Here is a 13,560-nt window from a genome sequence, read left to right as displayed (position 1 = left end):
TACCAGCTGAGTGCTACCAGCTGAGTGCTACCGGGACGCCGACATCTCAGACCCAGAGTGGTCCAAATGCTCGTTTTTTTTCCCCGTGGAGCATGAATTTGTATAGGCTCAATGCTCATTTGTGTTTTTTTATTCATAAAGATGTTCTGTACAATGTGTACCTTCTCTTTCATTGCAGGATTTGGAAAGTTCCCGATTTATCAACCCACCACCCAGATCAGATTCTAATTTTAAACGCTTCTAATTTTAAAATGCTTGAATTTCATCTCCACCATATGAGTGGGCATTTAATTATTTTCTTTTTCATTTACCCACTACTGTGTACACAACGGCACTATGATATATATTTTTTCTATTATATATCTGAGAAGAGTTTGTGCTTTGGAAGTTTTGCTGCGACATCTAATTAAGGGTGTCGAGAAACATCCTTATACCAGCTGCACCTCTCCCATATGGTGATACCAACACTGATATTTTTAACTATTACAGTGTTCACTTTCACTATTATTCACTTAAGTGTTTGTTTTTGCGCTTTTCCTTTGTTGCATATTGTGAACCCTGGCACCTAAGGAGAGCTGCTACTGGCACCTAATTCAGAGTAAAGTATCTCTGGAAGCAGGGGGTCCCGGAGCTGAAATTAATGAGTTTCAGCTCCGGAGACGGCTCCTTCAATGCTATAAAAAAAAAAATCCGCAAAAAAAAAAAAAGTCTGTCAGCTTGGATTGCCTCTTTAAAGGAAAATAAAAATTTCCCTGAAAGTGTCATGGTAACCAACTCTCATAGCATGACACGTCAACGGAGGAAGAAAACTAAAAAAGGAAATTTAAAAAACCAAAAATGTATCTTGTATGCATACTATGTTCTTAGGCACGTTCTATAGTGCCGGGCGCGCGCTACGCCGTGCACGGAATTTTAGTTGGCTGACGCGAGTTGGCACAGTGAGCCGACAGGGAGCGGGGAAGACGGGGAAAATAATCTTTTTGCGCCGTGACCGGTGCTAAATGAATGTATGTATGTATGTATGTATGTATGTATGTATGTATGTATGTATGTATGTATGTATGTACAAACTTAATAAATATTTTATTTTTACCAATTGTTTTTTTTAAAATAAATAATAAAACACACACACACACACACACACACACACACACACACACACACACACACACACACACACACACACACACACACACACACACACACACACACACACACACACACACACACACACACACACACACACACACACACACACACACACAATCTTCCCAGTATACTGCATCTCTCACTATATTTACGAAAGCATGCGGCATGTGCACGCACGTTCGCATAGGCACGCAAGGCCGCACGCTCTATATAACAGCCCTTAGGTAGCTCGGTGAAACAAGGCCAACCTTGTACAGCTGAAAAATGAATAATTTTCCATGTAAAAAAAGTCAAAAACTTAAACAGGTTCTACAGTGGTGACGAACGTACTGTGGGATTAAGCTAACTGGACCCTACAAGGACATGTGTACTACCTCAAGCTTGTGTGTTTAATTATATATTGTCACCACTCTACCTATCACTTTACAGAGTTATAATACAAACAGAACAGGGAGATAATCAACATTTCATATAGGAAGTTAAATAGGAATGAGAGAATCCCTGCCATACAGAGCTTACAATGTAAATGGAATAATGGCAGACTTCCAGGATACAAAATAAGGAGATGTAGTAGAGAACATATTTGAGGGGGCAAAAAAGGCATCAAAAGTGCGAATTAAACAAGTGTCCCTGAGGAGGGGAGATTTTAGACTCGGATTGAAGGGGAGGGAAGGTGGTGAATTGAAGAGGGTCAGGTAGGGAGCCAACAGTGGAAAAGGTTTGAGAGGAGAGAGTGCTGTAGAGACGAATGGAGCAGAGAGGAGACTGCCTCCTGCATAGGGCAAGGCAGTATTTCAGATAGCCACTCTCCGGGAACAAGTTGCAATTTAGTGGGCAGATGACAAGGGCGGCCACTGTTTCAGGGGCCCGGTGTTTTGAAGTTGGAAGTTAGGCCCCATCGGAAACCGGGCCCAACTTCCGCTATGCGGGGGCGAGGGAGAGAACAAGAGCCATGAAGACACTGAAGGAGTGGTTACAAAGATCCAAGGATAACCAGGAAAGGGCTTAAAAGCAGAATACCTAGAAAGTGAATAGTTTGCACAAAAAGAGGGTGGTCACGTGTCAAAAGCAGCAGAGCGATCAAGCAATATTAGAAGGGAGTAAAGCCCTTGAGATTTGGCAGCGGGTAGATCATTCTTTGAGGGAAGTTTCTGTGGAATGAACGGGTTGGAGGCAAGATTGCATGACCTGAGAAAGGAGTTGAAAATGTGTGTAAGTATAGGGAGCAGAGTGGGAGTAAGAGGTTGGATGAAGTGAGAAGGAATGGGGTCAAGGTTGCACACAGAGGAAGGCAAGGATGATAGAGACATTTCCAATTATGTTGCAGGTGAGGAGTATGGTAGAGAGGTGTTGTAAGGGAAGAGTCTACCTTTGCCTTCAAATTGTCAGCAATGTTGTGAGGTGTAGATGAGACCGGTAGGTCATCTTAGGAGGGAATCAAATTGCCTTCAAATTGTCAGCAATGTTGTGAGGTGTAGATGAGACCGGTAGGTCATCTTAGGAGGGAATCAAAGCAGCTTGATCTGATCCTGCGTCAGCTGCCAGCTCTTTCAGAAATCAGCAAACTAAAACCGTTTTACCAGCCCTTGCTAGTGCCTTTAAGTAGTTTCACCAGCTCAGTGAAACAAACACCTTTTGACATTGCTCTCCTAGCACAGATGCTGCAATGTCAACCAGCCGCCTGAACAGATACAGGTCCATATTTACCAAGCAGTATTCTGCCATAAGAAACCCTGCACGGCAAGGATACACCTTACAGCCAAGTGACTTGAATAGGCTGTAAGGGGTCTTCCAGCGCCAAAAGGTGCCCTGTGGCAGAAGGCCAATTGGTAAATACGGTACACAATCTTAGCGGTCAGATTAATAGAGAGGCATGTAATAGGTTTCCCTCCCCACAACAAAAAAGGGATCAGTGGAGCAGCACTAGTTTCTTTCCATCATTATGAACACCATTAAGATCCTTCTTTTCTTCTGTAGCAAAGCTATGTATTCCTAGCCAAAACAAAAAAAGTTAAAAAGTGACATGTTGGAAAGCAGAAGAAGTTGCGGAAACTGTTAAACATGAACCCAAATCATTTTTGGGGGACAGAATGTTCCACTGCTCAATTACAGCCTTGTAAGAGTAGAAGTGTATTTGGAGAACATGTGCAGTTGTATTATTAGTACAGTATTATTTCTTTAACCCTGGTTGTGCTGAAAAGCTGTGTAATACGGCAGGCATAAGTTTATAGGGAGTAGAAAAGGAAGGGGCAAGCACTGCAAGAACAAAAATCGGACTGGAGGCAGGTTAAAAATCAAAAAAGGAGGTACGAAACGCGTCAGAGGAGCGTGCCGTCAGTGCATACCATAGGCATCATGCCTGGTTAAATTCCTTTTTGCATTTTAACCTGCCTCCAGTCCGGTTTTGTTCTTGCAGTGCTTGTCCCTTCCTTTTCTACTTTCTCTGCTGGTTGTGGGAGCGATGCACGCCCTCTGGAACGGATGCCATCAAGATTGATCAGTCATCTATCAAGATCAGTGAGTACATTCCTTTGTATCATTACTGGAACGTGGCCAATAAATGTGTTACAGGACACTGCAGTTTAGGTGGTTTACATAGGAGGGTAAGGAATTGTGACGTGCTAGGGGGGTGCCTTACATCAGCATTGTGGTCTCCCTTGTTCCCCCCTCCTCCATCCCCTATTTACACTGCTACCTGTTTGGATATATCACTACATATTCCACAAAACGCTGTGTTGTGGAACCATCAATCATCCTTTCCACCCTATATCGATCATTTATGACAGCCACACTGATCACACTACACGGAGGAGTTTTTGTAGCACCCCGGGGGATTCGTCCCCATTTGCGCTCATAAGTTTATAGGGTTCCATGTTAAAATAGAGAAGTATAGAGTGACACACTGTGTGCTCATTAGCATGTCATTACCCAGAATCCCTGGCTGCAGTGAAAGCATTGTTTGCCAAGTGATAATGGGGGACATGGTTGCAGAACTGTCCGAGACAAATAAAAATACCACGTGGTGCATTTGCACAGCATTACTAGTGCACAAACTTATCTTCAGAAAAATCAGGAGATGTATTTAACACAAATAAAACAGCGCACGATGAATGGCAAAATTGGCAAAATATACCTTACTTTTTCAATAAGCAATGCTAAAAAATTGGACTTTAGCTGTAAAGTAAGAGTACTTATCTGTGCAAAGAAATTAACATACCATAACACATTGATATCTATTACTTGGAGCCTTTTCTCAAACAGAAACTCAGAATTTGATACCAGAGAAGAACCTCTTGACCCATCTGGTCTGCCCATTTCCCCATCTGCTGTAAAGCATCGAACTCCATTTGATCATTGGCTTTCTTTTGTATTTAGGATATCCTTACTGTATATCTACCCCAAGCATGTTTAAATTCCGTTACTGTGTTAGTCCCTACCACCTCTGTTGGAAGGCTATTCCATAAATCGACCACCCGTTAAGAGGGATGAGGCAAGTCTCCGTTTTAAGAAATTAAAATGAAGCTCAAGTACGCCCTCTAGCCTTTGATGCTGGAAGGACAATGACAAGTAGCACTGTGCCTTCTGATGTGCAGATGTTTTCAGTTGGTAAAGAAGCAGAGTGTGTCATCACACTCTTCCGATCGCGCTCTTGATCTTGAGCCAACCAGTCAAAGAGCTCTCTGGTTTCTCAACCTGTTGTAAGACAGCTTGGATAGTGTTTACGTCTCAACCGGAAAGAATGTGGATTGCATGCTAGGGTCATGTGACTAGGCCTTACACATGAGCCTTGTACCAAAGAACGCTCTAAAAGCTGTTGGAAACAGAAACACTATGACTTACTGTAGACTGTAAAAGACACTGAATAAAATGTAACCCTTTCCAAGTCACTGGTGTGCACAATATACATGACTAATGAAGACAGTTATGGGATTCTTGAAGATGGAGGTCAATAATTAACCACTTCTCTTTGGTGGAGGAGAAGAGACCTTTAAAGCAAAACATTGTGGATCCTCCTGGAAGAGAAAGAATGAAAGAATGTCCTTTTTTACTTTTTCCCCCAGAGATATTTAGCCTATGAATACTGTACACTGAGGTATAAAAAAACCTACCTTTTCTTTTGGCCATGACTTCTAAAAAGGCTCACAAACCCAAAGCACCAGTGTTTTTATCTTCAGTGTTGGGGGGACAAAGGCGAGTATATAGCTCCACATTAGCAGAGTTAGGATTAGTTTGCACCTGAACCTCATATTCAATATAGTACTTGGAACTACCAAGGCGATTGCCGATTATCATTGCCCATAACACAGACCAACGTCAACTAATGTTTCCAGTTTAATACATTTTGGTTTTAAAACCTTTCAGGAAACACACTGGCTTTGATAAATGAAAAAGAATTCTTTAACTGGGACTGCCCTTTCACATAAATAAATCATGCATGTATTTTCCATGTATAGTGTAGCAGATTGCCACCACAGGTGATTTTTAAGTTGGCCAAAGCTTTGTGTTTGTCGGCTCTAGCACAAGAGGTTAGCCTTCACTCAATCCTAGGTTAGGCATTCCACACAATCCCAATTTAACAGGGACAGCACTAAAACATTGCACACCACAAAAGTTCATGAGCCGTCAGCAATGCATGAACCCTACACAACAGGGATGACCAAATTGTAAGGGGTAAGTGGCCCCAATTAACCAGTGCTACAGAGCATATGTGACCCACAGTAATTGTAAAGTAAATGTTTTTAACTGCGTTTTAAACCGGATCACTTGGTGTGGTATTGCATGCTTGAGGCTATATGCATTAAACCCCTAGATGGCACAAGGTATAACAGGGGTGTGCAGAGTTGTAAGTAGGGAGTGTTTGGACCCCCCCTTGACCTCTGCAATTTCCCTGGATTGAATAATCTTGTATGCCTGGGGTGGCTCTCATTTAAGCAGCAGGTTTACTCACATGCGGTGTGAACGCCGGTTCTGTGTGCTCCATGGCTGACAAGGGATGCAGAAAAAGTGTACCTGTTCCAGTTTGGAAGGGGTGTTTCAGCGGGCACCACGAGGTGCAGGGGCATCCTTTTCCCCCCCTCTTTTTAACTATGCTTCAATAAAGGACATTTCACAGCACAGTCCAGCAGTTACTACGTTTTTTCCTGCCTCGTGGTGCCCGCTGAAACACCCCTTCCAAACTGCAACTGGGATGACCATATTAGACGGCAGGATTGTGGATGATGCAACACAGCAGCTTTGGGAAACCACCAACACTCAATGGAAAGCTTGGCTGGTTTCGGAAACATTCCACATAGAATGGAAACAACAACCACAGCCTATTTTAAATGGGCTAGATTATACATGGAACACACGAGTCATTTATTTAAAAAGGACAGCTCCACTTAGACAATTTAACTTACCAAAGCTTTATAATAATAAAAAAAAAAATTAAATAAAAATAAAACAACCCTGTTACAGATATTCCTTTTCCTCAAAGTCCTCCACGATAGCCAGCACCGAGTGGGTTAACACTCCTACTTTCGTAAAGTTAGAGCAAAAAAAATAAAATAAACTTTCTGATCCTTTAGCATCCGCACACTCCGAGGACGTCCGACAGTCAAAATCCCCACCAAAGCAAACTTACGTTTTCATATTTTGTGTTTGTGGTATTTTGTTCTCTCAGTGTACTCCATCCAAACAGAGTAAACATAATTGAGGGAAAATGTATGGCTACCATGGAGGACTTAAAGGAAAATCAAAAATCGGTAAGAAAGTTTTGCTATGTCGTCATCCCCATGGTAGCCAGTAACGAGTGGGATTTACCAAAGCAGTTGTGAGGGAGAGACTAAATTACTGCTTGCAGGACTTTTCTACCAAACTTTGCATCTGGTGAGGCAGATAGATTCAGTTGGTCATGTTTAATGAACATATAGACTGAGGACCAAGGCTTGATTTGGAAATGGGAATCTTGGATGCAGAAATGTGAGAACCTTTGATGTTCCTTGTGCATGGTATGCATCTGCTTGGTCTATAGATGTAAGGAAATTTACTTCTATTGACTGATCCGAGTGACCCCCCATCTTGAAATGTTGGACTTTTGTAAACGATTTATCTTCCTGAGGTCTATGACCAAATCAAAATAAATGCCTGTTTTTTTTTTGGGAACCTTTATAAATCGCCACCTTTGTAAGTTCATGAATACCTATGGAGGAGTCTGCCCTCAGCAGGTAATCTTTTGGTGGGGCAGACTCCATAAAGAGGTTTTTCTTTCGCCATCTTTGAAATTCTAAATATTAGCCATAGAAGATAATTGTCCCTGAAACAAGGACAGTCTGCCGCCCAGCTGATCTCGGGAGGGGCCCTGATGCCCATTAGAATGTAGGCCTTCTAACCTGAGGTTTGCCGGTTTCTGGGCAGGGACAAAAATTAGAGGGCCCACGGAGCGTGAACAAATCTGACTATTCCTGGTCTAAGCTTTAGCTTTCTGTAAGGATGACAGGACGAAAGCTTTTCCCATTAAAAGTACATTTCCCATGTGGAAGAGAGAAACTTTTGGCTTTAGAGAGCTTTGCTAGAATAGAATGCCGCTGTTTTCCATTTACAGGATCATATTTATTTGGCGGAGTAACCAATTAGTCTTTTTGATAAAGTGTCTTCTGATCACGTCGTTTGTAGTCTATCCATTTTTGACAGGGATGATCAATTGCTACAGCAAGTTTGTCTCCCTTTTCACCCTGGAAGTCTGACAATCACAGTTTAATGCCTTTATTGGGTGACTTGATATGATCTTCTGTGCGCCTGACAAACAGGGGAAGTCTCCATGAAATATAGTGCAAAAAAAAGCTGCACAATCCCACTAACAAACAAGATTATATTGTGATCGACAAACCTGCGTGCTTGGACATTTAAGGAAATTTCACCCACTCATAACGCAGAATAATCGGCTGATTTTCCATAGGATTACACAACCTCGAGAAAATGCTCCAGTAACATGGCACAGTTTGCATGTAGCAAAAAGTACCCGGACTCATTAAAGTGTTTGAGAGTTTCTGTCGATCTTCTTTTTCCTGTAGACGATCACCAGGAGAGACTTGTATGAACTATACTCTGAGTGAGTTGGAGGCTCCTTTATGACACCATATAATAGTGACACCGAGGGGTTTAGTACATCAAAATAAGGGAGTCAAAACTTGGTCAGAGGTAATCAGCATTCAAAAAGTGCGGGAAAAGTGAAGCAAGGCAAGGAAAAACAGTTACTAAACCCACTAGTATTTTACATTGATGTGTCATAGAATGACTCATTTGTTTTGATCTTTGATTTATGGCATTCCGAAAGCAAGCGGAATGAATTTTTTTAAAGTTAAAATTGGTAGGAAACCTAAAATTAGGAGTACAAAAGTCGCCTTACCAAAATTAGAAGCAAGGCTGCTTTAGTATATGAAGGGTGCTATATTTAGCGAACAATAAAAGTACAGTAATGAACACCCAACACAATAAAAATCAGCATTACAAATGTAACTTGTACAGTGTGTTGTGTTAGTCAACATGCCCCTTATATTGGGAGGAACATCCAAACCTGGTCTGTATGCACAGTTTCAATGGGATTCATAGGTTATACCTTGTGTGCTCAGAGGTGCAAATATGTACATGACACCTCATCAAACCCTTTGGCTTTATCGCTACACAGATATATCTATCCATCCCTAACCTCCCAATCCAGTCTCAAGTCTCTGATTGCCCCCTAACTGTATCCTCGTGGATGGCGGGCCACTGCCTCCAACTTAATGTCTAAAACAGAGCTCCTCCCAAACATCCCTTTTCCCCTTCCCAGTAAACAGTACCATCATCCAGCCTGCCACCAAAGCATGTAGCTTAGGTGCACCATTTGACTCTTCCCATGCATTCTTCATTCACCTTGACACCATAGTAGAAATGTATCGCTTCTTCCTCTGCAACATTGCCAAGATCCAATCTTACCTCTGTCAACCTACTGCATGCCCTTGTCCTCTCCAGTCTGGCTTATTGTAACATACTGTTAAACAAGCCTCCCTGCCTCATAACTGTCTCCTTTGCCCTATGCCCAACATTCTGCTTCTAGAATCATTTGACTCCACCTTCCATTTCAGCTTTGATCACATGCCCCATCTCGTCTCCCTTTCCATTTGTACTGCTCTTTTGATTTAAACCAGTTTCCTATAAACCGCTTTTAAATCAAAAACCTTTTAAAAAAAAAAAAACTCACCTCTTAAATGAAACATTTCAAAAGCCTGGACTCTTGGTTACTGTCCCACACCCACAGTCGCTCCTACAAACCATTGTGGCCAAGCACTGCCACCAACTGCACTTATTCCCTCACCTGCTGTCTCCCAACATACCACTTAGATTGTAAGCTCTCCGGGGCAGGGATTTCCTTTCCTATTGTCAGATTTTGTTTAACTTTATTGTATTGTAATTCCCTGTGTTGTACGGTCACTTTTGTAAAGTATTAAATTTGCACCCCCATTGTATTTGGCAAAGACATACATACACGAGGAGCCTGTATGGAGAAGTGTAGCAGGGGAACCGTGCGTGTGGGGAAATGTCATCTCACCGCGTGCCCAACAGTGGTTTAATTCATGTAAAACAAAACTGAAAACAAATAACAACAGGGATACTTACCACTGTGGGATTACAACTGCTTATTAAGTGGCTGACTTCATGGAAAATGCTCTTGCAGTCAATTGATTTGTCTAAAGATCCTCGTTTCACTATAACGGCTACTGCTAAAAGAATCTGTTCTCGCACATACTTCTGAAGGCTGCAAAAATAAATAAATCCATAGGTAACTTTTTTTTAGCAGACGCCACAGTACAAAAAAGTGTCTCCTGACAACTTCCTTACATAAATATACCAAGTCAAAATAAAACAATGCCCTGTGAGTATGTAGCGAGTACCTCACTAAAACAAATGTGTAAACAGCAATTAATATATTAAACGCGACAAATTAATATTATGCAATACACACACCATGGTTCAGAATAAATGAAGAGGCAGTATACACACACGGCCTCCCTCCCCTTGGTTGGCGTAGTCACATGGCACAGAACTCCACGGATAACGTCACGGCTGGGAAAACCGGAGTAGACAACTTCCATCTGTAGCAGATTTCCCAGTCGTGACGTCATCCATGGATTTCTGTACCACAGACAGACGCCCGTAGAAACACAGGGGCTGTGAGGCTGGAGGAGAGGGAACAAGCACCAACGTGTGCCAGATGAGAATCCGGGTCAGATGGGGGTAGAAGAGTCCCGTTTTCAGATATGCCTTTTTAGAAGGTTTTCATTGCGAGTTCATTTGCCTTCTCTGTTTCACTTTGAATTATTAAATATACTACACCATGAAAGGTGTTCTGTGTGGTCTTCTATTCTACACATACTCCATTCATACAAGGAGCATTGGGAAGTACCCAGAAGTGAAAGCACCCGGTGGCTAGAGATGGGTGTACCATCTGCTCCCCGGATTGTTTTGACATTTCACCCCCCCCCAAAAAAAATTAATGTAGAAATTTGCTGCTAAAAAGACTAATGTATTCCAGCACCAAAGTGGATTATGACAGGACACTGCTTAGTAAATATGGCCCACTGTCTTTATTCTTTATAAGATTAGAAGTACTAACTCAAGTCACAAGCTCACTTTGTTATATTACTTCTATTACTTTCTCTCTACATCTGCTTTATTTGCTGTGCTTCAACTTTTTTTTTTTACTTGTGTCAGAAAACATGTTTTATTTAAGATCACCTGAACTCAGTAACTCATAGCCCTGTGTACATATTACTGTGCATGAAATCCTTCCAAGGTTACAATCAACAAAATAGATATCCCTGGGATATGTTCGTAGTAGTCAGTGGTGCACTGCCAGCCATCAGCGGGTTTAGGGAAAAAAGAAGGATCCAGCGCTCCACGGATTTCTAAATAAAGAAAAATTGTGTGGCACAAAATACATTTTTAAATTTTTCTTTATTTAGAAATCCGTGGAGCGCTGGATCCTTCTTTTTTCCTAGGTTAACTTTGGATTTTTCTGGCAGGTGCTTCCTTGTAACCAGCAGCACCGGTAAACTGTATGCTTTTTCTTATCTTATTTGTGGAGTGCAGCCCTAACCCTCTTTACATCAGCTGGTTTAGCTCACACTGCAAGAGCTGCGAGCTAGAAAAGCAGTGGTTGTCGGTTCTAGTCCTGTTGGGTCCGATACCATACCAGTCACATTAAGTTGTTATCTCAGGCTTATTAACTATATCGTTGGTATGAAAATCCTTTTAGGATGTGTGGGATGGGATTCATTTAAGTATACTTTGCATATCACTAGCGGATCTCCCAGCCAGGTGCCTCCGGTGTGCTTTATCATCACAGGCATGTCACCCTAATTTATTTGGAAGGACGTTTGAGGGTGGAAACACACACACACACACGTTACTAAATGTGAAATTCTCTCTTGGATTTCGACTGGCTTTCAGTCTTAAGTATATTTAAAAAATAAATTTAAAAAAAAGAACGCAAAATTGTGGATTGGCATTTTTGAGACCAACCAAAAAAGAACCAGCCTAACAGAGACCAAATTTTTTTTTTTTAATTGCCCATCTATACTGATGTTTCCTTGTGTATTTATAAAAATAAATCTCCTTTCCTTTCTGTCTTTGAGATTAATTGCAATTACAATTGTGTTTCTGCTTTGATTTACTCCGAGCACATTTCTCTTTTTAATTCTATGTGATGGTGTTTACAATCTAATTTGTACATTCTACGTCTCTATTTGTGTCTAAAGGCGCTTAAAAAAAACCCAAAACTTATTTTTATCATAACAGATTTACAATAGATTGCCGCGAAGTACATAATCTTTAGCATGCTTCATTTTAAAATTGCATAAATCTACAAATAAATCCCTTCCCTGCTAGACCAGCATGCAACGCTTTGCTGCACCCTCCAGATGTAAAGCGTTGTAATGTGCACGGTTTTCAATAGTTGGTAGGACAGTCATAAAAATAAATTTATATGCACATCTTGACATGGAATCCCGTGGAGATCTGTACTCACTTAGGCCTCTGTAAGACGTAGGTTAAAAGGAATGTTCGGAGCGACTCTATGCTACTTTTTTCCAAAAGGATCCATTCTCGTACAACGGCTTCCATTATCGCTGTGGCAGCTTGAAAAAGGACATAGTCCACCTTACTCGTTTCTGAAAAAGGACATCACACATCAGAGTTTCACTGGAAATGACAATATACTGACAAAACAGGATAGAGTGAGCACACACACACTACAAAGATTGCTACAAAAGGGGGAACACAATGGAGTTCAGGAGAAAGTTCTTGGTAGGAGGTAGATAATACATGAAGCAGCAGTAAATACTCATGATGACAGTGAGATGGCACAATGCAAGTGCCTGGGTAGGAGGTGTAAAACAGCTGGGTCAAGAGAGATACATATAGATTATAGTCATAATTATAATACATCAAAACAGGAAAGCACTGTTCATAAAGCTTTCAACAAACATCCCAGAAAAATCAGTGATGCAGTGCTGTCACTTGCATCACAAGAAGAAAATGATCCAATTAATAATTTTTCGGAGTGAATACCAAGCAGTCATGTATTACACACTTTGCAATCATTGTCTATCACATTGCAAATGTTAAGGGGGGGGGCGGGGGGTAAATGCTAGACAGATTATTCTTCATATTGAATTTTAAAAAAATGAAGAAAAAAAAAATGAATACAAACCTGTTTGCAATATTAAGTTCTTTAGAAGCAGTAGTACCAAACTAATATCTGCATTGCTCTTTTCCAACCCGTAAACTGAGTAGTTATGTTGCAAGGGCCTTTTATGTATAAATAAAATAAGATTTTGTAAATGTCAAATGCTTACCCAATATGTGCTTGCAAACTGCAAACGGCGATTTTGATTTTCTAAAGGACAAGAAGATGTGCTCTGCGTGTTGCCGTTGTTCATTATTGACCATGGATGGCGGTGCCTGCAACAAAACAAAAATATTTACAGGTCAAGGAGTCTCAAAGACAGTAGGTTGTCGAGTGGGGCTAAAAAGGAAGCAGCACTGGCAAAGTGCAGGTGAAACAATTCTGCGTGGTTATTGCTGGCGCTGGCCTTTATTCTCTAACTCCACGTCATTATGGTAACTGTGCAGAGCATTAGCAGGTGGTTAGTTTTTTTTAATGTAAAATATCAGTTAATTTGAACCATACCACCCATGGGTGCGCAGACAACCCTGGTAGTGCGATAACTGCATGAAGAGATGGTCCACTGGAATCCACAGTTACTAACTGTTTGGTGCCAATCTTTAACCGGTCTCGGAGAAAGTGATATCACCAAAACAGAAAACACGTAATTATTTCACAATTAAGCAAATCAAAACAAAGGGGAAAGTAAATGCAACGTGTACATT

At 41.2% G+C, this 13,560-nt stretch overlaps 1 protein-coding gene across 3 annotated transcripts in view; it reads right to left on the bottom strand.

The window, feature by feature from the left end:
• The window catches only part of XPO4 (exportin 4), a 74,400-nt gene extending 61,244 nt beyond the window's left edge, over window positions 1–13,156 (bottom strand). The window contains exons 1-3 of one of the 3 annotated variants that reach the window (XM_075592282.1): window positions 13,026–13,156; window positions 12,197–12,338; window positions 9,787–9,925 (exon numbers count right to left, since the gene is read on the bottom strand). In XM_075592282.1, coding sequence (XP_075448397.1) covers window positions 9,787–9,925; window positions 12,197–12,338; window positions 13,026–13,119 — 375 coding nt within the window. In that variant the 5' untranslated portion in view covers window positions 13,120–13,156. Of the gene's footprint in view, window positions 1–6,097; window positions 6,190–9,786; window positions 9,926–12,196; window positions 12,339–13,025 lie in introns of those variants that run through there. The other 2 variants (XM_075592283.1, XM_075592281.1) reach the window with 2 other exon arrangements.
• Between the last annotated feature and the right edge of the window lie 404 nt (window positions 13,157–13,560).

Source organism: Ascaphus truei, chromosome 3 (genome assembly GCF_040206685.1).
Source record: "Ascaphus truei isolate aAscTru1 chromosome 3, aAscTru1.hap1, whole genome shotgun sequence".
Classification (NCBI taxonomy): Eukaryota; Metazoa; Chordata; class Amphibia; order Anura; family Ascaphidae; genus Ascaphus; species Ascaphus truei.
The sequence above is the reverse complement of the archived record's forward strand: the minus strand, read 5'-3'. Positions and strand labels throughout refer to the sequence as shown.